At 38.7% G+C, this 24,567-nt stretch overlaps 1 protein-coding gene across 4 annotated transcripts in view; it reads left to right on the top strand.

The window, feature by feature from the left end:
- Window positions 1-24,567, top strand: part of LOC146472898 (CAP-Gly domain-containing linker protein 1-like) — a 129,900-nt gene that overhangs the window by 67,033 nt on the left and 38,300 nt on the right. For all 4 annotated transcript variants that reach the window (XM_085119133.1, XM_085119132.1, XM_085119131.1 and 1 more), the window contains one exon: window positions 1,983-2,071. In XM_085119133.1, the coding sequence (XP_084975259.1) occupies window positions 1,983-2,071 (89 nt within the window). The remainder of the gene's footprint in view (window positions 1-1,982; window positions 2,072-24,567) is intronic.

The raw sequence follows: 24,567 nt of genomic DNA, 5'->3' as shown, positions 1-24,567 counted from the left end.
TAGAGCCTTTGTTATTGTAGCTTTTAATTGAGGTATTGAGCTATTCAAATTGTCAGCATTGGTAAAAAAAATATTTAACATTGGAGTGTTTAAATGAATATTAAGTGAATGATCACAGCAGTTATAGACACAACTTAAGCAGTTGCAGAAAGAAAGCCTGCCAAAAAATTCAGGCTTGAATTTTCAAGGCTTTTTTTTAGCAACTGCTTAAGGTTACTGCATAACTTTAGAGGTGTCTCGCGTGGAAGCAATGTAGCATGTCCTGTTTACACTGTAGATACCTAAACCTATGTATCTAATTTAAGCTTATAGAGCTGGCTATCAAACTATACCAAGAATTTTGGAATAAAATGAATTGTTAAATTTTTCACGACCTCTAAATGGGAGCGTCTGAATTAACGTTTGAAAGCTACAAGTCAAAGCGAACTTTGTTTTTTGTTTATATAATTTGCTTCTCAGTTTCTGGACCCAAAGTGCTAAAAAACCGTGTCTGCGTTTTGCCATATTTAATTGCAGTGAAAAGTTACAGAACATTTTCAAATAGGATTTTAAAAATGTGCAGTGATCGTCCAAAAATCGGTCTCGGAGAAAAAATGTTTGAAAGAAAAAATTCGCAGCCCCGTTTTTGTTGCTCATATGTTAAACTAACTACTCTCCAAATTTGAAGGCAAACGAACAAATTTCCTTTAAGTGTTAGCTCTTTAAAGTGTCCCATACAAGTGGAAAAGATGATTCGAGAAATCAGCGCTAAAAATTAGACAATTCATTGTATTTCAAAATTCTTGGTACAGTTTAATAGCCAGCTCTTTAAGCTTTAATTAGATATAGGGGTTTAGGTATCTACACTTTTAACGGGATGCGCTACATCGCTTGGACGTGGGACACCTCTTAAGGTATATGGTAACCGTAAGTTAAATATATAACTCAGGGATGATCATTCACTCATTCTTTCTTCCCCAGTTCAAATATACGAATTTTCATATGTTTACTTTCATGTCGCAGACGTCCTTAGGGGTTCGTCACACATGAGGAACAGGGGAGGCTATATCACCACTGGCATTGTTTTGGTCTTCATAACCCACATCCTACTCATTTTTATCTCAAGATCTTTGTACTTCGACAGCTTCTCTATGACTTTGACAGAGGTGTTACATTCCGATGGCACAGCCACATTGATTATCATGCACTTCTTTTCTTTGCTGTCCTTGACAACAATGTCAGTCTGTTGGCTGTTACCTCTCTCAGTGTAAATGAGCATGACCCCTAGAATGGTGATGTGTATGTTCACAGACTGTTCTTGTTGGTTGGTGTGTGTACCAGTGATAAGTCGCCTCAATGTTGTAACTCCTGGATATCTTATGGATGGTCAAAAGAATCACTAAACATCGTTGAAGATTTGTTAGAAAGCTCACTGAAATGGTCAAAGGGCTCCCACCCATGCTCAGCCTCCTCCTCTTCTCCAAGTGACTTAGCATTAACGGGTGCATTGTTCGAAATGGAAAACATTTCATTGGCTGGATATGGTGCAAAGCAATGTGGCATAAACAATCTTTGTTCCTTTTCATCTGAATTTCACAAGCCTAAATGATATTCGACAGTGCACTCTCTATTCACATAAAATGTGATTTTAATCATAGTAATGGTTAATGTTGCCACTGCTCAGCGGTGTAAGTTTCCTCTTCTATCTACTTTGTGTATAATTATTTTTAAGTTCATGTTATTTTGTGCCCAGTTTCCCAATTTTCCCAACACCTGGTAACAGTAATAATATACTGATAATACTTCCTAAGTGATGATAGAGTTAAATAGTAATGCAGCACTCAAACATTTCTCAGCTTCTTAGGAACCAATTATTTCAAGAGTAAAGAGCTTTACATCTGCATAATGTATTGTGGCTGAGCACTGTTTGCTTTATGTAGCTTGTTTTTACTAAATAAATTAGATCCTCAATCCTCAGTTTGTGATTTCAAATTTTCCTGCAGGAGTCAGAAATTGCAGAATTGGCAAAGAATTCTGGTGATAGTTCTCAAAAGCTGGTTTATCTCACTGAACAACTCAGGGAAAAAGACAGGTAATTTAAAGTTCAACCAGGGCAGGCCCAATGTTGTTGGCATGTATTTGTATTTATTTCTGTGCCAGTCTCTTTTTGTGTATGTAAATCAACAGACAACATTACAATTTGCTTATTGCTAAAGCAAGAGTTATACTCAATGAATATTAAATGAGAAATTAGAGTATATGCTCCATATAAGTGTCAATAATCTCACATATTTTTTGTCTTGAATACCAGCTGCTGCTTTATGAAATATCTTAGAATAATGTAGTCTTTGATGACTTGTTTTTAATTTATATTTAACTTTTCATTTTTTGGAAATGTCCCTTCTTTTGAACCATCCAGGCAAAATGGAATCCTTAATCTTTGAGTGTCTATGGAAATATTATTTCATATTTGTATCAGTTTAAAAAATAATGCAACAAACAGTGAATTTCCCCAATTTTCACTGTTAACTATCAGGATTGAGAGACTTTCTCTCTCTTTTTTTAAGATTTTATTTGCAAAAAACACAACTATGTACTCTTACCTTACATTGCACTACTAAACTTACAATTTTTTTTTAAAACACACCAAGCATCACTTGCAATACAATACTAACTGTTAATACATTGCTAACATGACAATACAGTACTAAATAATAACCTACAATACGATGCTTCGTTTACAATACCTTACTAATACATTACAATATTTACAATACATATAATTATAACTACAAGACATTTACTATTGGAACACGCTGCAATTTTACTTACAATAATCGTTTACAATAATAAATTAGAGAAGAAAGCAAAAAGGGTGCACCATAATTGATGATATTTACGGCTACATAAAATCTCTCCACTTCATATTAAAGCGATTAAGTGTATTTTCACGTATGGCAATATATTTTTCTAGATCAATTTTTTTCTTGGATGGAGACGACAGAATCCCCAAATTGATATTTTTTGCTATTTTTTGCACAGATTAAGGAAATACGTGCTGATGAGAATAAGGTGATTAAGGTTTTGAAGCAAAGGCGAGCCTTTTAAGATACCATATATTATTTCGCATTCACTAAAATCTGTCACGCTGTTTCCTACTTAATGCGCGGTACCACGCATTAAACTCATTCTAGAAAGATACAGCTAATGGGCAGTGCACAAATAAGTGAGAAATAGTTTGTAGGGTGTCAGGGCAAAAAAGACAATTAGATGATTTTAATGTTGAGGAGAAGACTATTGGTAATGAGGATATTATGTATTTTAAATTGAAACACGGATAATTTGACTTCCTTTGTAACGCCAAAAGGTAGTGAATACACCTTAGCGTTGTGATGGATCAAAACCATATTTGCTTAGTTTTTCGTCTGCCGTAGGAGGGGGAAGGTTTTTATGATTAATCAACAGGTTATATATTATTTTACATGTTAGGCTTTGAATAGTTGGTGTAGGGGAAGAGGACCCAAGTTCATTGGTTTGTGCTCTTAAGAGTTCTTTCCAATGACGTGGTATTGCAGAGCAAGCATTCAAATTTCCCGCGACATTTCTTCAGTATAGTGAATTGTTCAGTGAGGTCTTTGTTCTTCTGATTGCGGTGAGAGTCATGCAGGTGTTTTCCAATAGCTGAGTGCTTGTGTTCATCAATGCATTGGAAAAGGTGTCGGCAAGTATAACCAACATAATCCGCATCACACAGATCACATTTGAATTTGTAAACAATGCATCGTTGATTTATTAACGGTGGTTTGACTTCAGCTACTCTGATGTCGTCGGCAATTTTCTTGCTTGTGAAAACTGGGTGGCTCTTGTGTGCGGTCACTCCATCTCACCCCATTCATTCACAGGATTTTGGGCCAATCTGTAGATGCTACATGGTGTCCTCGCACACATCTTTGTTGCGCAACTTTAGTCTGCCCTGAGATTGCTGGCCACTAGGGAGTTCACCAAACTAGCACTGCTTTGAGATACTGATGTTCTCCATCCTATAAACATGCCCGAGCCACTTCCTCCTTCTTCTTCTCAGGATGGTTGTTACACTAGTGAGCCCTGCCATCTCGAGAACTCTACAGTTGGAAACTCTGTCCTGCATTTGATATTTAGGATACTTATGCTGTAATTTCTAATAATAGGACATATTTCATAGTTTGTTTCGCCTGCCCATTTGATACAAGTCTAAGAGTACAAAGCGAGGAGAGAAAATTGAAAATTATGAAGATCTCAAGTGGGAGTGCAAGAGTGTCAATGTTGCAGCTATTATTATATGGTGTAGGTGCTTTGGGAACTCTTCCAAGAGGCTTTGCAAAGTGGCTAGTGGTGCTGGAAAAGGAAAACTTGGTGGACCTACTGCAGAGGACTTGTCTTCTGGGAACAGCACACGTTATGGGGCGAACTGAACTGAAGACCTGAACCAATAAGATTGATTGAATCAAAAGTCAAGGCACCTAAGGCCATGAGAAGTGCTTGGTGCCTATCTTCATACACCAGGGTTTTGTTGTGATTGAATATGATTATAAAAGTAATATATGATAATGAAGAAGAAGAAGAAGAAGAAGAAGAAGAAGAAGAAGAAGAAGAAGAAGAAGAAGAAGAAGAAGAAGAAGAAGAAGGAGGAGGAGGAGGAGGAGGAGGAGAAGAAGAAGAAGGAGGAGGAGGAGGAGGAGGAGGAGGAGGAGGAGGAGGAGGAGAAGGAGAAGAAGAAGAAGAAGAAGAAGAAGAAGAAGAACCTTCCCAGAAACCTTTGCTTTGCACATGAAAATTGCAGATTTCAAATTCACAACACATGGAAATAAAACTTGACGTAAGTTACAGTAAAAACCCGCGTACAAGAACATGAAGACTAAGAACAGCCAGGCTGAAATTTGGTAATAAAGGAGCATATATATAAGAACACATTCAGCCTGAAAATTGAAAATTGCTCTTATATATAAAAACTCTTCCCTTTTTAGTTTAATAGAACAAACAGTGTCTGTAGCTTTACTGTGGTATTGCACTAACGTCTCTGTATAAATGCTAGTAATTGCACTTGCTGTGTATAGGAAATGTACAACAACTGTATTTGGAATTAAAAATCTTATAATTACATGAAAAATATGCAATAAAATGAATGTCACCTTTTGTCAAAGTGTCGGTCACATCCTTTATTTCAACAGACAGGGCAATGATAAGGAGAAAACACAAAAACATGCAATATGTATGCAATTATGTATGTAGTTAGTAAATCCCTTACATTTTTTTAGAAGTAAAAAATTAAGAACACTTAAGAACACTTTCAGGCTGATTTCACCTAAAATACCCGATATATAAAGAACCCAATCAGCCTGAACCCCGAAAATGGGTGTTCTTGTATGCGGGTTTTTACTGTATCACTCACATCAAATTTAGAAGATTTAAGACATCTACTTGAGTTTAAGGCGATCTCTCGTTACATCCTTTTTTATACGAAAAATGAAAATCACTATAATCATGGTTTGACAAAACTAAAGTCTCGAGGAACTCGAACTGAGGACCATTGTCAGAGAACACTGTGTTCGGAATTCCATGTCCTTGTGGTTTGCTTTGCCACATTTTGTACATTCCTTTCCAAATGCAGGACCTTAATCTCGAGATCTTTCATGTTTCTAGCCACAGAATTTGCAATCAACCACACTTGTATCGCTCTTACTTTTCCACACTTTTTTGCCTTTTTGATTTAGGGCATTGACATCTTTTCAAATCGTAGCTTTCTTTTGCGTCGGGGTTGTTTCTGCAGATCGAGCCGTGTTGACGCAACTTTGAAGGTTAATTTGGCTTCTTGAACTAATTTTTTTCTTGTTCCCTTGTCGCAAAATTCCAAACACAATCCTATCGAGAATTAGCTCATCTGTTGGTAGGCCGAAATTGCAGGTTTTAGCGAGAGTTCTCAGCGCAGTAAGATACGCATCAAATGATTCTCCACTTTCTTGGTTCCTGTTGTTAAAACAGTACCATTCGTAGATAACCTTTGTTTGACCAAAGTAGTGCCTTTCCATTAAATCAAGTACCTTGCTCATAATTGCTTATCTTCTTCAGCCTCAAATGGCAAGGCATTGTAAACCTCTAGAGCATTCAAACCAATGCAAGTAATGAACGTTGCCACACGGTACTTGTTCTCCTGTTGATTAAGAGGTGAGGCAATGTCGAACGAATCCCACACTTCCAGTTTTTTGGCGATATTTCCGCTCATGTCCAATCAAGACAGGACAGGGAGATTGCTTTAAATTCCATGATAGCTTGGAACACTTTGCGGTGGTGCTGGGATGGGCACTTTGATGTCTGCCTCAACATCTTCCTCTGCACTCTGTGCCACGGCCTTTGGAGCAGACATCGTTTTCCAGGCTAGATTTCTGACACCATGTTTGGTTTATGTCTATCAAGATGAGATTTGAATGTGGAACTGCTTTTATTGAGCTCTATCTAAGCTTCTAGTTTTAGTGACAACTGACAAGTCCTTGTGTTTACTTAAATTACATTATATCATTGTCACATTGTAGGCATAATCGCCGGATGTGATCTCTTGTTACGGTGTGCGTTGGTCAATGTGAAGAGAGGTGTGCATACGTATGGTGGCTCAGGGATAAGTGTGAATGAAATGGTTAGGATACCCTGTTTGGAGGAGGGAAAGCAGTACAAGTTCTTGGGCATGTTGGAGAGTTTGATGCAGGAGGATAAGTTGGTTTTAGAGTGTTCAGCGAGGGAATACCTGCGGCGTATGTCTATGATCTGGTCAAGCCCTTTGTCTGACCAAAACTGTGTGTCTTCCTGAAGTCAGTTTGCGTTGCCACTTCTTGGATATTCCACGGACACAACAGTTGTAGGTTACAGGCACATTGTCAGGGAAAAGAGGAGGAAGATACCCCAGTGGCTTGAATGCGCTGTTATACCTACCCAAAAGCAAAGGAGGCAGATCCGTTGAGATGGAGCATAAGGCTACGAAAATCAAGATGGCAGTGAAACTCCTTGGTAGTGAAGCCCTGGTGATGAAAATGGTGCGTGAGTTTGATGAGACAGCTGAGGAGCTTGGCCGAAAGTCCATGGTTAAAGAAGCGTCCAAATGTACAGAGGAGCTCAGTATTGAGCTTAATCTGGAGCAACCGTGGCCAGTCAGAACAGAAGTATGCAAGTGTCAAGTGGAGAAGTTGGAGGGGGAAGTGAGGAACCAGAGATGGCAAAGGAACCTGGTCATAGCCAGGTTAGAGGACCAGAACCTGAGCACAGAAGCCTACTTCTGGTGGTTAACATAATGAAAGACCTGCCCAAGCCACACAGATGTTGCTATGTTTCAACTGTACAAACAGCTCTCACCGACACGGCTGTGTTAGCCTGAAGACTCATATGGACTATGAAGGTGGAGTTAACTGTAGATTGTACAGCAAGGCCCAGGAGAGCGTGGGTCACATCTTGTCGGGATGCAGTGCATTAGCTCAAAGCAAGTACATTTCGCAGCACGACTCAGCACTGAAGGTGCTGTTCTACAAAATGCTACAAGATCTGCGAATTATACATGAGATATCACCCTGGTACTCACTGGTTAAGCCCAAGCCCATATATGCCTCCGAGGATGTCATAGCACACTGGGACGTGTCTGTGTTTGCTGAACACCAAGAGTCCAAACGGAGTAAATGCCCAAGTTATCAACAGTAAGACCAAGCAAGTGATCATACTGGAGATGAGCGTGCCATGGGTGAGCAGCAGGGAAAAGATGGATGAAGAAAAGACCCCCAAAAACGGACCCCTACGGTGGAACGTAAACAGCAGTACCCAGGGCATGATATCTCATGCCCTGGGTACTGCCTTTTAAGTACAGTTACCAGTTAACAGCATCATCATCAATGCCCTCGGGGGATGGTCTCAGGAGCAAGAGGTGACGATGCACAAGCTTATGCGAAGTAGGAGTTCAGAAGTCCTAAGGAAGATGGAGAAAGCTGTGTTATCTGGAATGCTGAACATCGCTAAGGCATTTAAGGTCACAACCTGAGAGGATCATGTGTTCTTAGTTTGCACATAGTTTTACTTTTATCTATCTTTTTTAGGATTTTGTTATATATATTTAAATTTTATTTCTTATTATAATTATTTTTTATTTTTTTACTCCAAAGCTCACAGGTCAAGCTAGGTGCCGTGCGTTGCTAGTTAACTTTTTAGCATACTGTCGTTCATACTACTATATAATAATAAATAATAAAAATAATGATAACCTTTATTTTATATACACAATAATAGTTGAGGCCAAAGGCGTATGGGATTGTGTAACTACTAAAACTGCAAAGACAAATCCTTGAAACTGAAGCAATTGAACAGAAGTTGAATTACGCAGTGGCATATCTAAAAGTAAATTGAAAAGGCATTGGATATCGAGTTAGCATTAAGATTATGCTGCACCTTTCTTGTGGAATTCTCTTGCATGGGAAGTAAAGCTTGTTCTTTCAGTATCTAGTTTTCAGAATCAGGTTGAAACCCGCATTTTTAAGGCGAGCATAAGAACCTGTAGCAAATTGAGGACTGGGATGGCGAAATTTTATGATGCCTGAATATATTCTGAATAAGTGAATGATCATGGCAGCTATGTAAGCAACATAAAATAAGCAGTTGCTAAAAGAAAGCCTGAAAAAAATATTATTTTATTCTGTTAGCCATTTTTGTAAGGCATTTTTTGAAGCACAATAGGACCTTTTATTGAATACAACGCTGTATAACGAAATGAACATTATTATTATCATCATCATCATTAATTGTAGTAAAACAGAGCTAAAAGAGTTAATGACTGGTTTCAGTCTTTGGAAGAAGATTTGGTGAATGTTAAAAGAGACATCAAAAGTAAAGCTGATAAAGTATTTGTTTCGGAACTCGAATGCAGAATCATTACCAGCAAAACAGATCTCGTCATAATAACGTAGTATTCTGGAATGTGCCTGAAGGAAGCAATAAAGATGTTGCCATGGTTGAATTTATTCAAAATCTTCTACTTAAGCATATGGAATTGGATGGGGCTGAAGATATTGAAATAATGAGGGCACAGTGAATGCCAGTGACTGTCAGGAAAAGTGTCTCGAAGTTGTGCCCCAAACAGATCTCGTCATAATAACCTAGTATTCTGGGATGTGCCTGAAGGAAGCAAGAAAGATGTTACCATGTTGAATTTATTCAAAATCTTCTACTTGAACGTATGGAATTGTATGGAGCTGAAGATTTGAAATTGTGAGAGTGCACTGCATGCCAGTGACTGTCAGCAAAGATGCACTGAACTCTGATAGCCGGCACATCTTAGCAAATGCGGAAAAATGCTTCAAGAACAATCAGTTTAAAGGCTCTTTTACTGAACATTTCTGATGTCACGAAAGAGATGTGAGAGCAACGTAAGTTGGAAAATGAAAGTACCTGAATGATCTGCAGAAAAGAGATGTCATTGATTTGCATACATAGTATGGGCTGCTCCGCAGAAGATTATTTATAAAGTTAATCAACAATCCTTGAAAGTGATTCAGTGAGCTGCTTTGGTAGATATTTGTTTATCATCGGAATTTTGGATACAGTTCTGAATAAGCAAATAGAGTGCTGGGTCCAGAAACTGCGAGACCGGCTCTACTTAGGCTTTTTTGGTTGCTTTGTTCGTTTATATCCCCCAGGCTATTACATTCACTAAGATTACTTCTTTTGCTTTTACAGGTTACATTATGTCATATCAGTATTCATTACTGAATCAAAGATTAAGTTGCTTTCCAAGGCTGTTCCATATTGAATTAAAAAGGTTCTCCCAAATATTCATAATCATCAAAGTAGTTTTGTGGAGGTAGGTTCATAGCTGAAACCATATCAACTTAAGACGACACCATGAAGTATGCAAAGTGTGAGAGAATAACTGGTAATTTTTGTCTTTTTTGGACACCAGGAGGAACTGAAGGATCACTTGAAAAAGACCTACTGCAATCTCCTCCATGATGTATCCTTGCCACACATGGCTGACATCCCGAGGCCAGCCTCCCCAGGTGTAACCTTTGATATGTCGAACCTCAAAGTGAAAGAACTTCGTGAGTTTGTGCGCAAGGCCCATACCAAGAATGCTCAGGACAGAAATGGATCATCATAGAAGCTGTACAAGAACGCCCCTCTTGTGCTTGGTGAACTCATGGTCCATCTGCGACATGCCTGGAAAGTAGACTTGGTTCCTCAAGACTGGAACCTTGCAGATGGCGTCCAAATCCACCAATGAAAGAGTTCATGGATGGTGTTGTGATTCTACTTGAATCCAGGTCAGGTATTGTGCATCGTCTTCAGCATCTAAATTAACTCTTTACTTGGCACGGAATGAAAGGGAAGCCCAAGAAACGTCACATTCTCTCCATCGTCCATGGTCAAATTAAGGAAATCCATTTCTACATTGTTTTTAACCAGATTCCACCCATTAAAGAGCAGCCTGTTAAGACTTGGCCATTGGTATAGCATCCCATTTACTGATTGGCATCATGGTGCCAAGATTGAGCGGACTGCTAAGGAAGGATTGACAGCCTTTGATGAGATCGACTTCCCCGGAAAGCTGAAGGTTTGGATCTTCCAACAAGGCCTCCTCCCTGCCTCCTCTGGCCTCTACAGATATATGAGGTGACACTCACTTCTGTCAAAACAATCTAACGTCATGTCAACAAATAGCTGAGATGGCCATTGAGGAGGTTCATTCCATTGATGGAAAAAGGAGGTCAGCTGCAGCTGCTGGTTTTGCTAAACAGTGTGCTTGGTGGACCTGGGAAGAAACAAAACAGAGGCAACTCAGCTGGCCAACCCTTGTATAGATGGAGCCACTGTGAATCAGCTTCTTCCTTACATTGACCTTTGACCATCCCTATTCCGACAAATCTCAAACAGTAGGGCATTTCTCACAACACTTGCCATGCCTGTAACAAAACACATATCACCCTAGAACGTGTGTGATCGGCTTGTGGTGGCTCGCTGCAGATGTACACCTAGAGACACGCCCAATGCACTGGCATCAACAAAAAACCCAGCTTAGAGGGAACCCAACTGAGTCATCAAGTTCCACATGGGGGGGTGGGAAGGTGATCAACATCAGCCAGTCGCTCTGCAGAGAATGAAACAGTCCAGACTGCTGAAAGGAGTCTTACACTGACAAATGTTGGTTGACCTCTCTGAAGGGTTGCACTTCTCTGCTCTATTGCCATCACAAATGAATGTCCAGATATTCCTGGAGATGTGTTCACCCCATTGAACTAACCATACTTTGGGATGGGAACTTTGCAGGAGAACCCGATATGAGCCCCTTTGAGCTAACCCTGAAAATTGAGGGTGGTCCTGCAGCATCCATTTGGATCTGGCAGTCATCCTGCATGTTTCAAGTAACTAAGCCTGCATTGACAAAAAATGCTTTTTCTCTGCTATGCCACTGTAACTGCATCTGACAGAGATCCTTGAAATCTGCTGCACTGTCTACATACGTGTATGGAGAGCCTTGAGGTCTGCTGCATGGTTTATATACCATACTCTTGCTGCTATGACGCCTGACAAGGCATGACCCAGTGGTATCTCCAGTGGCATCCGCCTTTGGTGTCACCAGGGACTGTAGTCCCATTGATAACCACTGAAACTACAATAGCTCCTGTCAACGGCTGATGATGGTGATGCCTCACAGTTAGCAGTCCAAGGCACTGTATGATACTCTCTTATCCATAATCATCAAAGTAGTTATGTGAAGGGCAGTTTAATAGGTGAAACCATATGAACTGATGATGACACCATTAAGTATCCAAAGTGTGTGAGAATTACTAGTAATTTTTAGTTTTTTTGGAATTTGAAAAAGCGTTTGATTGCATTGAATAGGATTTCCTACAGAAATGTTTAGAATTGTTCAATTTTGGATCCAAGAATTTTTTGAAAAGGCCGTGCATGAACAATCAATCTACTCCTCCTCCCAATGTTCATTAACATGTCAGATATGTTTCTAATATCAGAGAAGGTGATTAAGAAAGCCACAGCATTATTTTCAATATTTTTGGAATGTAGTGACAGGATAGCTTGAAATGCAGCAAATAACACTTACAAGAATGGAGTTTAAAAGTGCTTCAAGTAGTTGCAGAAATTGTTGAGACATTCTTACACGTGCAGTAAGAAATAATGAACACCAACCAAAGCAGGCTTGCTAATAGACGGGCATGTAGTTTTCCTTGGAAGCCTGGTAGAGACTTGTGTCACATAACTTGGAATGAACAGACTCACATGGCGTTACTAAGATTCAAGTTACCCTTACTAATTGGGACGAAATTCCTGTAGCTTAAATCTTCCCTAAGGTCTCATCTGTTACCAAGAAAAGCAAACTGCAACAACTCGATTATAACCAATTAAGTTGCCTAGAATCCTTACTAATTAAGAAACACAACCCTACGCTAAATGTTGGTATTAAGGTTGCCAAAGAGCTTGTATTGTTTTAATTTATCTTGTAATTTCAATATTAAGTAGTTTTGCGCTTTGTTGTAATGTTGCTTTACATTCTTGTCTTCCACTAGTGTTTTCCCATTATATTTGTTACATCATCACTAGTCACACTCTTCTAGTTAACATCCTTTATAAGTTCAACGCATTGTTTTCTTTGTATGGTTGATAACGATATGGTCTTGGAATAAGAACCGAAATATAACACTTATATCATGTTGTTTTCTCTTCTTCCCTATACTTATATTTTAAGTTAGCAAGATGTTTTTCGGAGGTGTTTTTCTATTTTATGAAGCTTACTTGCTGTGATTGTTTTCAACTTTGTCGGTATAAAAAATACTGTTCTTTTCCAGTGTTTTTGAAAGGGTGCAGATAACCTGTCAGGTGACGTGGCCTGATGTGTTGTTTACTTGGTACTGAATGACAATCAATGTTTCTACTTTTGCTTTGGATTGTTTTGTGTTTTCCCATGCACCTACTACAAAAGTTTAACTCTTCCGATATTGGCGGTGTGGGTGTAGTCAAGGTAGATCGAGAACCTGAGATTAAGCAGGCAGTCTGTACAAAAAGTGTATTTTGAAATAAATCTCATTTCAAGAAATTTGCTAAGAAAAGCAGAGGAAGATCCCTGAATACAGGAAATGTTTTGCTTTGTCAGTGTTAAATAATAAGTAGTACAGGTGTTATCTGCTCTCACTAGATTAAAATAGTACTCTGCTGGTTAACTGTGCTACTGTAGAACGTCTGCATCTTCTCAGAGAGGTAACTTCCAGCAATTCGTTCTGATCTTTCATGACACCCCTTTGCTAGCACAGTTTCAGGATGGTTTTAGCAGCCAATATACCAAACCTGCACTTCTAGCAACAACAATTTGTCGGTCACGTCATCATACACTGTTACAAGTGTGAAAGGGTGGCATTGTCTATATTTGTCATGTGACGAAATAAGCAGTACAGCGTTGCAATGTGCTCAAAACACTTTCTTGTCAAAGACATTTATCCAAAAAAAAAATTCCCGGTGGCACTTTTACACCATCCACCAGCAGGAGATGGTGCAAAAACATATCATTACACCTTCACGCCGATTGAAGTGTCTACCCCAAATTTTGGGGTCGTTAAGTATTCATATATTCAGGCTATTGTTCTGCCTTATGTAAAGCAATTGTCGAGGATGTGGCATGTTTCAGTAGACGGCAAACCCTTTGAAGTAAGTGAGATATTTTTGTTTTGTTTTACATTTTCTGCTGGATCTAATTTTGAACCTCTGTTACTCGTATTTCCCTTTATTGTCTCAAAGAATGGATGAGCTGGCCTGTGGAAACTCCCAGGAAAAGCTAGAGAAATGAGTCACAATGATAACATTGACTTGCAATGCACTGCTTTAGGATTGAGATTTTTAAAAACAACTTTCCTTTCCCGCAAACTAATGTGTAATCAGTAAACAAACCCCCGTCATTAAATGGATACATGGATTTGCCACCTTCTTTTGAGAATACCCATCAAATTCTTAACGTGCTCAAATAAAGTTTCATTTTAACGGATGGTCCTGATTTCCGCGCAGTACATGCTTCAGGAAGATGATGCCACACATAAACTTTAGCTTGTAACTTAGCTGTTCTAAAGTGCCGCTCGATGAAAACTATCAAAATTCCGTTTATAGTGATCAAAACACCAGGTTTGGGATCTCTTTTTAAAACTCTTACCTTATAAAGTGAGGTAAAGTAAAGTTTTATTTTACTTTACCACACTCTTCATTCATAAATATAAATAATCGTTTGTAATATTTTGCGAAGAACTCCCTTCATTAATCAAGAACAAAAGAATATGTTCACAACTTTGTGGCTCAAGGCCACTTTACTGGACTTTTGTTCCTGTCTTGAATTCGCTTCAGAGTCTTTCTGCAAACTTCTTACCTTTTCTCAACTGAGTAAAACCAAACTCATTTGTCACATTTTCCGCAGCTGCTGGAGTGAATTCCCTAAGGAATAATAAACGATAACTCAACCTTCCCCTTAATCAGTGTTGTTCCACTGCTGTGAAAAATGTGTTTTTATGCTTTTTAATGTATAGATAACTCAAAAAGCAATTTTTTTACATATGCTTAGCCAACGTGGTGAATAGTTATTTAAAAAGGAAATAGCCAATTGACGATATTAAAAACTGCAGCGAGTGTTTAATGTTTGTTTTGTGTGAGCCTTTCCCTGTTGATGATCGCTCTCATTCTCCTGGGCATACCATCAATGGTTCTATCTAAATTCCAGCATCTAAATCCTCCAGTGTTCACAATACTTATTTTCGAGCTCTTCAAAAGGCTTCAGTAATGTTTCATTCAGTGAGCAATTGCTCCACAGTGTGAAGGATTCACAACGTGTAAATGTTTTAAGAAAATATGAGAAAATCTTCATGCTCAAACCCTTTCCCTGCTCCCAGAGTCCCTTGTGTTTCTCATCACGGCTAAATTTATTTTTTTTACTGGCTTAACCAAGTTTTGCTGACGTCACACTCTCTTTAAAGAAATTGTACACAAGAAATTAAACATACATGAGCTGACCCAGTTGACTGGCTGCTGGGATCATGAACTGCCTTGCGAAAACTGTTGAATCCTTTAGTTTACAGCGGTTACCAATAACACGCGACCGATCGCCTTCAAAAGACTCCCGATAAAGTTGCGTTTTGGTGGACGTCAATCATAGAAAAGCCGTTGAAATTAATTTGAATTCTGACAACATTTCAAGGAAACAGAACCAAAAAATGGGCTGTTTTATCCGCTGACAGATGGTAAACTTTATGAAAGTTGATTTCCAAGCCAGGTTATCTTAAAAGAATGGGCATTGTTTAGATGAAGCATTTTTTGTAACATTTTAAATCGCTACCCGTAATAGTTTTGCAAAATCAGCGAGGCGTGCAAGTAAGCAAATTATCACGTGCAGTGAAAATTAAAATTTTTAATTCAAAAATACCTTTTATTTTCCCTTGATCTGGCTCGGAAAACAATTTAAATAAAGTTTACCTTCTCTCAGCGAGGTAAAATTCTTAGTTTCTTGGCGGGTTACCCTGGAATCTTGTCAGAATTCAAAATAATTTCAACGGCTTTCCTTTGATCGATGTCCACCAAAACGCAACTTTATCCTACTCTTTTGAAGACGGTAGGTCGCGTGTTATTGGTAACCCCTGTAAGAAGTATTGTGTACGATTGTGTTCAAAACTGATTGATTGAATCAACTAGGGAGAGGGTGTCGGGCCAGAAATGGAATTACTTTAGACTTTATTCCGTCATCAACTTTTAAAATACCCTTCTTGTGAATTGAAAGGTTTGACATTTTTGCGAGGATGCCATCCAATGTAGTTGTGGAGTTGCCCAGCATGTCTTGGGTTTTCAGGTCTGACTCCAGGTGATGAAGTCTTAACTTTGTCACTTGGAGTCAGATCTGAATATTTAGCATGCCTCTTCCGCTCTATATACAGCTTTCCTCTCACTTTCATCTCTCGGTTTCCACATACATATATTTCTATTTGAATTGTAGAATAGCACACAGGTTGCTAGTATCTTTGAATTAACAAAAAACACAAAGATCTACGAATTTAAAAAAAAAATGTAAAAAGTGATTGGTCCTTTTTAGCGCTTGAAAGTATATACTGTAGCTGCAGTCTTCACCTCATCAGACAAACTTTCCACAAACGAGCTGCTAGATATCTTAAAGACTGCAGACCGAACTTTGTGATCTTAACATTAGTAATAGCTAGTTTTTCCAGTCCTGTTAATTTTTATGTGGCGGAAATAGTGCACTTAAATATGCTAGGGCAGAACAGAACAAGAACTAACTTGTCCTGAAATCTTATATCTCTTATTGACACTTACTCAGGCATATGTAGCAACTCACTGTAACTAATTCATCGGTCATTACAAATTACCTGTAGAACCTGCTTATTAAGAAGTACCAGTTTAGCAGTACTTCTTGATCTGCTAGATTGCCACACACTTCTACAGTATTGAAAGAGTGGTACGACTAAGGCTTTGTTAACACACACTGGTGTTTGTTGATTCACTGTTTTTGAACTGCTTAATAACGTGCAGCAGCTTGTTGACCTTTTCGTGTATAAAAGAAACTTGCTTGTCAAAATTAAGTTTCTGGTCAATATTACAATGTAATGCCTAGAAAGTAAACTAAGCAATTTCGTCTGAGACTTGTGCTAAGGAGGAATTCACTTGCTCGTCAGTTAGAAATAACCATGATAAAGGATCAGCTATGTTGTGATCTCCAGGCAAATGCTTGACTTTAAACTTGCTCAGTTGTAAGCACAGGATTCATCATTCAGTTAATGCACACGGCTTTGATCTGCTGGAGTAAATCATCTCCAGTGGGTTGTCATACAATTCAAATTTCATTCCACAGAGGTACACTGAAAATATTGGCATGCCCAGACCACTGCTAATGCCTCCTTTTCAGTCTTCGACTAGGACCTCTCTACATCACTTTGACTCTTGGTAGCAATAACTAATGATTGTTCTTCTCCCGTGCTTCTCTTAGCTATAGATGGGGACTGCCTCGAGATGCGCAGGGCTTGCATTTGCTATAATCATTGCGTTGGTGTCTTTGTCAAAATAACCCAGGGTTTCTCCACTTGATAGTCTTGTCTTCTGAGTGAGCTCACTGAATGCTTTCCTCTGCTCTTCAAACTAGAAATTGGCACCTTTCCCGTTCAATTTGCACAAATGTTCAGCTACTGTGGCAAAATCTTGGATAAACCAAGCATTGCAATTTGCCAGTTCCGGAAACTTCTAACTTGAAAAAAAATGCATTTCGCGGTTTCCTCTATCCCTCTTCAGTTGGTCCAATACCTTTGTTGAATAGCACAAGTCTTATTAACACCGACTGTATCAAGTGGAATCTGCACTTCTCAGAATGCAGTGTAAGGTTCATCTCTTTCTGTCTTTCCAGAAGTTTCTCTAATCTGGTCATCCTCTTCAGTGTTGGTAAACTTCTGGAGCTGAACTTATGCCAAACATAGGGCGCTTCTACCAATTCAAACCACAGTGTATGGTAAAGATTGTGATGCCACAGGAGTCTGGATGAAGTTCTAACTGAGTAGTTACTGATGACAACCCCTTTCTAGCTCAAGTTTGGTGAACGCTGTGCTTTAGGTGAGATTCTAGGGTACTTCATCCACTCTAAGTACGGGGTAGCGTTCTGATCTGTTTTACATTGTTATTTTTTTCACATTGGGTGTTGTTTAACTATTTACAATGCTAAATTTATATAAAAAGCGGAGAGTGGGAGGATCATAACAGTAAATTAGACTGAGGGGAAGAAAGAAAGAAACAAAACTAAAACCAAAGGAGTTAAAGTTCTTGTCACACATATTAAAATAAGGAGAGATAATGGTGGGTTTGTCATTCTTATGCTCCGCCCAACCCTTCTGAATGACAGACTTAAACACTTGAAGAGACTCATCCATCCCGGTTTCTCTTTGAATCTGTTGGAGTCTTGCTTATTATACTGGCGAGTACTTAATTATGTACTTAATCCTGTCAAATTCTGACTCTTCTTGGTTGACAGCTGAAAGGAACGCTCTAGAAAGGGTGTCTGACAAGAACATCATGTTCCGCTTTTCATCCCTCACTTCATTTTACTTTTGCAAACGAATGATCATGCCTCGTAAGCTCTTGGGAGCATGACGGAAGACAACTGTCTTTCTCAAAACGATGGCAAGCACCTGTTTGTATTTGTTCGTAACAGCACTCAGTTTCTGTTAACGTTCTACTTATGTAGGAAATTGGATGTCCATTTTGCATCAAGACCATTTTTTGCTTCTGTCGCATTCCACTTGCAGTAGGATAACACAGGATCAGCTGCAATAAGGGTCTTGATATTGTTCCAGGCCTTTTCTTGCATCAGTCGTCAAAGGATGCCCATGAAAAGGGACTTCCGTGCTTTTGTATTCAAACTTCTCACAATTAAGCTTTTTGCCCTGCAGTTGACACTTCTTCGTAAAACTCTCCAGGTTACTATCATGATCTGCGTCACTTTTAAGTTCATCATAATTGTGGGTTTGTCATTCTTATGCCTTGCGCAGCCCTTCTGAATGTAATGTACGAGTCGTCTGAATGTAAAATAAGTTCATCCTCGGCAATGCAGATGTGAATATGGCTATAACACAGTTGAATAAGGCGTTGCAAGAAGTGTATATTTGGTGCCTCGATAATCAATTAACACCTCATCCTGGCAAGAGCGAAGTGATGTTGCTCAGCGCACGAAACCCAATGGGCCCAATTGCCCCGGCGTTTATAGGAGGCTCTAACCTTAGATGGGTCACGAAAACACGCCTATTAGGGATAACGGTCGACCACAAGCTTACCTGGGCACCGCATGCACTGGTTCCTACCAACCAAGGTTTTGCGGGACTTCTACTTTAAAGTAATTTTGTCCTCTGTAAAGTACGGCTTAGTCTTGTGGGGTGCATGCTGTGACTCAGATCTATTTCATTCCATAGAACGACTACACTGCAGAGCCTCTAGAATCATCTTTAATTTACCCAAGGACATGGCGTCATGTGACGCGCTTGGTTACAATCAGTGGCCTACTATCTTTTTATATTGCAAGCTGGATATTTGTAAACTTTGTTATAAAGCACATAACGATGGCCTCCTGAATTTTTATCCAAACACATTTATACTAAGCGCTGCAATGGTTATTCTTTACGGGGAAAGACTGCATATATGAAGGACTCGCTCGCGTATAGAGGCTCTATCCTATGGAACACTGTGAGTTTTAATGAGCGTGGAGTTCCACAGCTAAAGCAGAGGGAACTGATACAACGATTGAAAACAAAACACTACATTAAAGATTTTGAATTCAGCGAACTCAACTGTGCGGCATCGCGATGACAATTTTATTTATATTTGAACGCTTTTTGACATGTAAATATTGTAAATATATATCAGGTTCTTTTAAGGTCAGCAATTTTTTAACTTTTTTGTTACTTATTATTACATTGTTATTATTACACACGACCCCACAAGCTTTTAGCTTTAAGATTGATCGTGTTGAAATAAAGGCGTACTACTACTACTACTACTACTACTACTACTACTACTACTACTACTACTACTACTACTACTACTACTACTACTACTACTACTACTACTACTACTACTACTACTACTACTACCACTACTACCACTACTACCACTACTACCACTACTACCACTACTACCACTACTACCACTACTACCACTACTACCACTACTACCACTACTACCACTACTACCACTACTACCACTACTACCACTACTACTACTACTACTTTCTCCCTGACAGAGACAGGCACTTTCCTGTCTGGGAGAACTACTAGTTGACAATCCAGATCTACTTGCAAATGCACTTTGCAAGTAGCTTACCTACGCCCTCCATCAACACGTCTGCATACTTAACCCTTTAACCCCTAAAGCAAAACTACATTTTCTCCGGATCCAAGACTACAAACTCAATGTCCATGTATGATATACCATTTTAAAGCTACTCATGAGTGTATTTCATAACTGATATAATTATGAATAAGAAAAGTTATGGCTTTGAGATAAATGGCCTTAAAACGCAAAAATTTAAAACTTCAAAAACGCCCCAATCCTTGTGTATATTAGGTATACCCCTAAACTATAGCTTATTTTGCAGGTCTCAACATCTTTATTTATGCGAGAGATGTCTTAAGACTCACAACTTCTAGGAGAAAAAAGTTGAAAAGTTATAGGGGTGGTCAACCATATCACATATGGGAGGGGGTTAAGTTTTTATCCTTTTAATGAGTAGATCTTCACAAGACCATCTTGGTGTCAAAAATTCATAGAAATCTGTCAAATACTGAGAGAGTTATGGCATTATGTGCCAAATGGCACTCTTACGGATTAAAGGGTTAACAGCCAAATTCATTCCAGACTTTCAACAACACTCGCAAAGTTCACCTTGTCCACCTTGTCCTTGTCCCGTTTTTTCCATGGCGTGAAAATCCAGCAGTGGAGTTAGACCCTCTTCAACGACCAAGAACCTAACTTTGTACTTCTTACTATTTTGAGGACTTTCGACTGGAAGCGCACATGTACCAATGGGCTTGACCTAAGTGCCATTCCACATAACGAAAGACTGGGAACAAGGTTCGAGTTCCATATCTTCTACATACTTGAATGGCAAAATGTTAGTGCTAGCTCCACAATCAATTTGAAATCTGACAGGTTCCTGATTGACGAACATCTTGGTGAACATAGCTTTTGTCTTTTACAGCTTGAACCTTAACAATGCTAATCTCTTCCTCTTCATCTCCCTCAATGACATTAACTGAGGCTTTTTTGCATCTCTTCACAAAATGATTCATTTCCTTACACCACTTACAGAGTTTACCCCACCCAGGACATTTCTTCCTATCCAGTTCAGTTCAGTTCAGTGTATTGTTTTGCCATAAATTGTACAAATGCAAAAATAATTGTTATTATTTAAACACTAATGGTGAGGAAGCCCAAGGGAAGCCACCGGGCTTATAAGGAATGGGCTCCCTCAGTTAAGTAATTAGAACAAAGTATACATGGGACGAAAATCAATGGCAGAGCTACAGTAAATCTTAAAATATATTACATAGTGATATTAATCATAGTAAGGCTAAAACAAGCGAAAATGAAAGTGAAAAGCAGAGGTAAATAAATAAATATATAAATGAATATTTATGATAAGAGGAACGCTTTCAGCTTACAACAAAAGGAAGCGGTACTTGTTGCATTTCGAATTTCAAGACTAAGAGAGTTAAAAAAATGAGGACCTTGGAAACTGATGGAGAACTTTCTTATATTAGTCCTGCATTGTGGTAAAAAAAAAAAAGCTCCGAACTTCTAGTGCCATTGGAATGCATTTGGCACATAGTTTAAGTAGTAGCTAGATGTTGCTTTAAGTGTAATAAGTGTAAGATTTGTAAGTGTAAGTGCTGGAATTAAATAATAATAATAATAGTAATAGTAATAAGTAAAAAATAGTCATGATTATTTAATAGAGTAAGTATTGTTAACACTGTAAACCAAAGTATTGTAAGTATTATATTTATTGTAAGTGCAAGCAGTGTTAAAGGTATTGTAAGCACTGACAGAACTTTGAACATTATAAGTTGAGTAAGCATTGCTGGTTCTGAAGTATTTTAAATATTGTAAGTAGTGTTTAAAGTGTAAGTAGTGTCCGGAATTGTAAACCTTGTATTGTGTGATTTAAGAGTAATTAAAATGCGTTAAACTGAAAAAAAAAATAAAATAAAAAAAAAGGAATGCACTTGGCATGTCACCAAAAACATGTTATTAAAGCTATAAAGAAGTAAGACAGATTTATATTGATACATAAATTTTCCTGTTTGAAGTTTGTAGATACCCTTAAGATTCAGAATTTTTAAGTTTTTAAATAAAGGTTCAGTGTGAGCATCGAAAGCAGTCCTCGACATTATTCTTACAACCCATTTTTGCAGTGTAATTATTCTTCTGAGGTTTGATGGGTAGGTCGATGCCCAGACTCTCACGCAGTAGAATAAATATGGATAGATAAGGCTATAATAAAGTGTCCGTAAGGTGGAGTTATTGAGGCAAAAACTTGATTTATAAATTATACCTATGGCTTTAGACACCTCTCTTGCAACATTATGTATATGTGATTTCCATGTTAATTGTTCATCCAAAATTACATCATGAAAATTAGCTTCCTTAACACGTTCAATCGAATAATTACTAATATTAAAAGCTAGATCAAGTCTTTGCCTGTTTTGTCTCGGTCTGAATGTGATAAAATTAGATTATATGGCATACTCATAACCACAAAATTTGCAGGAAATCGTTTTTCCTGCCTGCCAGGTCGGTTCTCCCTTCGGTGTCAGAGTTGGTCTTCTTATTCTTTGACTAGACCTGACTGATGTTATCGTTGGTTCCGATAGTAATTTTATCTGCAACTCTGTAACTTCTCCACACGTCATTACAATGATTCAAAGTGGGATCCCTCATTCTTAAAAGCTTTTCGGCGGTTTGTTCGTTTAAAACAATATCTCTCGTATATCCTGTTAACTTCACCAATGCAATACCTCTCCAACTTACTCATAACCACGTACCAGTCATTCGCCTCCCCGCTTTTCACGTAACTGAAGGTTTTGATGACTTCCAGAGCATCTTCTCCGAGAGCAACTTCTCAATATGTCAATCAAGATGCTGAGGCGGCAAAATCTGATGAAACATTGTTGATTGGGGTGTTAAAAGTTAAGACACTGTTCCACAGATTTCACTTGCGCCTTCGGTTGAAGTCATGCTGCAGATGGTATAATTTTTCAATGACCAAAACGATTTGAACTTCACCAGCGCTGCCACGGGAGACAACCGTTTTAAAAACTATATCTTTACACTCTTAACCTACATTGTAACTGACAAAGTAACAAGTACTAAACGAATATTTAACTGGGTAGAAATGGCGGGAACTGGATCCCCAGATAATGCATAGCAACAGATACAATAGTTCTCTTGTGCTAATTACACAGCATTTTATTATAACAGCAGAATCGCTGGTTGACTCCTTCCTCCATCGGTTATGATTCAATGAATGATTACCAATCTTCCTTCTCTCCAGTTGCCTTTGGGCGGCCTCGTATGACACTCCAGTGGCAAGCAAGAGCTGGAGTGTTATCTTCTCGCCTTTTTGTTCAGCAATCTCCCTCGTCGGTCCTGTGACTTGCACTGTTTTGTCTCGGTCTGAATATGATAAAATTAGATTATATGGCATACTCATAACCACAAAATTTGCAGGAAATCGTTTTTCCTGCCTGCCAGGTCGGTTCTCCCTTCGGTGTCAGAGTTGGTCTTCTTATTCTTTGACTTGACCTGACTGATGTTATCGTTGGTTCCGATAGTAATTTTATCTGCAACTCTGTAACTTCACCACACGTCATTACAATGATTCAAAGTGGGATCCCTCATTCTCAAAAGCTTTTTGGCGGTTTGTTCGTTTAAAACAATATCTCTCGTATATCCTGAATAACTTGATCAGGTGTTTGATTCTCGGCCTGGACGCCTCGTTGCAATCTTTGAACACTTGTCATTATGTTGTCACACATTGCACCACTGTTCACTGTTTAAGTGCCCCAAAACACGTGATTTTGGTGAGTTGAATTTACTTTGGGAGTGATGAAATCTTTCTTCGCCTTCTCCTTTTCCGCTGTGGAGCCTGTGTTAGCTAGGTTTTTCTAGATTTTGTGAAACTGCTTTGTCAGCACAATGAAGGAGTAAAGCTCTTTTCTGGACCTTATTGTCAGCTTTGGCCGGTCCATTATCAGGTTCTTTGTTTGTTTTTAAAGGCACACACTTTTCATCCATGACTGCCATCATCTACCAACTTTCAAAGGATCAACATTTGTGACATTTGTGTCAAAAGGTTCATGCTTGTCTGGTCATCCATCTTTATTGATGCCATATTTCCACAGTCTCACGTCCATGGCCGTACGTCATATTTCACCGTCATTGTTGTGAGGTGGAAATTCACTCAGTTTGTCACTGGGCTGCTAACTTTGTGATCATGTGCTGACCATAGCATTGCAGGCTAAACCAATTCCACATGAAGCCAAACCTGATCTGAACCCTTCTTGGCAAATATCAAGGCTTCTTTGATTGATATATTTATTTCTTCGATTTATTTGATTAACCGCCCACCTTGAAATAGGCGCCTGGCCTGAAAGCCCAAATAGTTAATAAGCACCCACCCCACCCCCTCGCAACAAGAAACATTTTTGTACCAGCCCAGCGTGAAGTAAGAGGAGTGTCAGTTGTGTTCCAAAAATTGCTTTTATATACGGTAGTCAATGAACTTTTGTATTGTTTATGGTTTGTTTATGGTAGTTTTTGCAGTTTTTTTGCCTTGTTGAAGCAAAATGAACTTGTTATCACTTGTTTGTTATTCTCTAAAAATTTTGTTGCTTGCTGAAAATGTTGGGAAAATAATAAGCGCCCACCTTGAATAAGCACCCAACCTCATAGGTTCAAAATTACATAAGCGCTCAGGGCGTTTAATCGAATAAATACGGT

This window comes from Pavona decussata, unplaced genomic scaffold, assembly GCF_977016875.1.
Source record: "Pavona decussata unplaced genomic scaffold, jaPavDecu1.1 SCAFFOLD_96, whole genome shotgun sequence".
Taxonomy (NCBI): Eukaryota; Metazoa; Cnidaria; class Anthozoa; order Scleractinia; family Agariciidae; genus Pavona; species Pavona decussata.
Note: the sequence above shows the minus strand (reverse complement) of the source record. Positions and strands in the feature narration are given on the sequence as shown.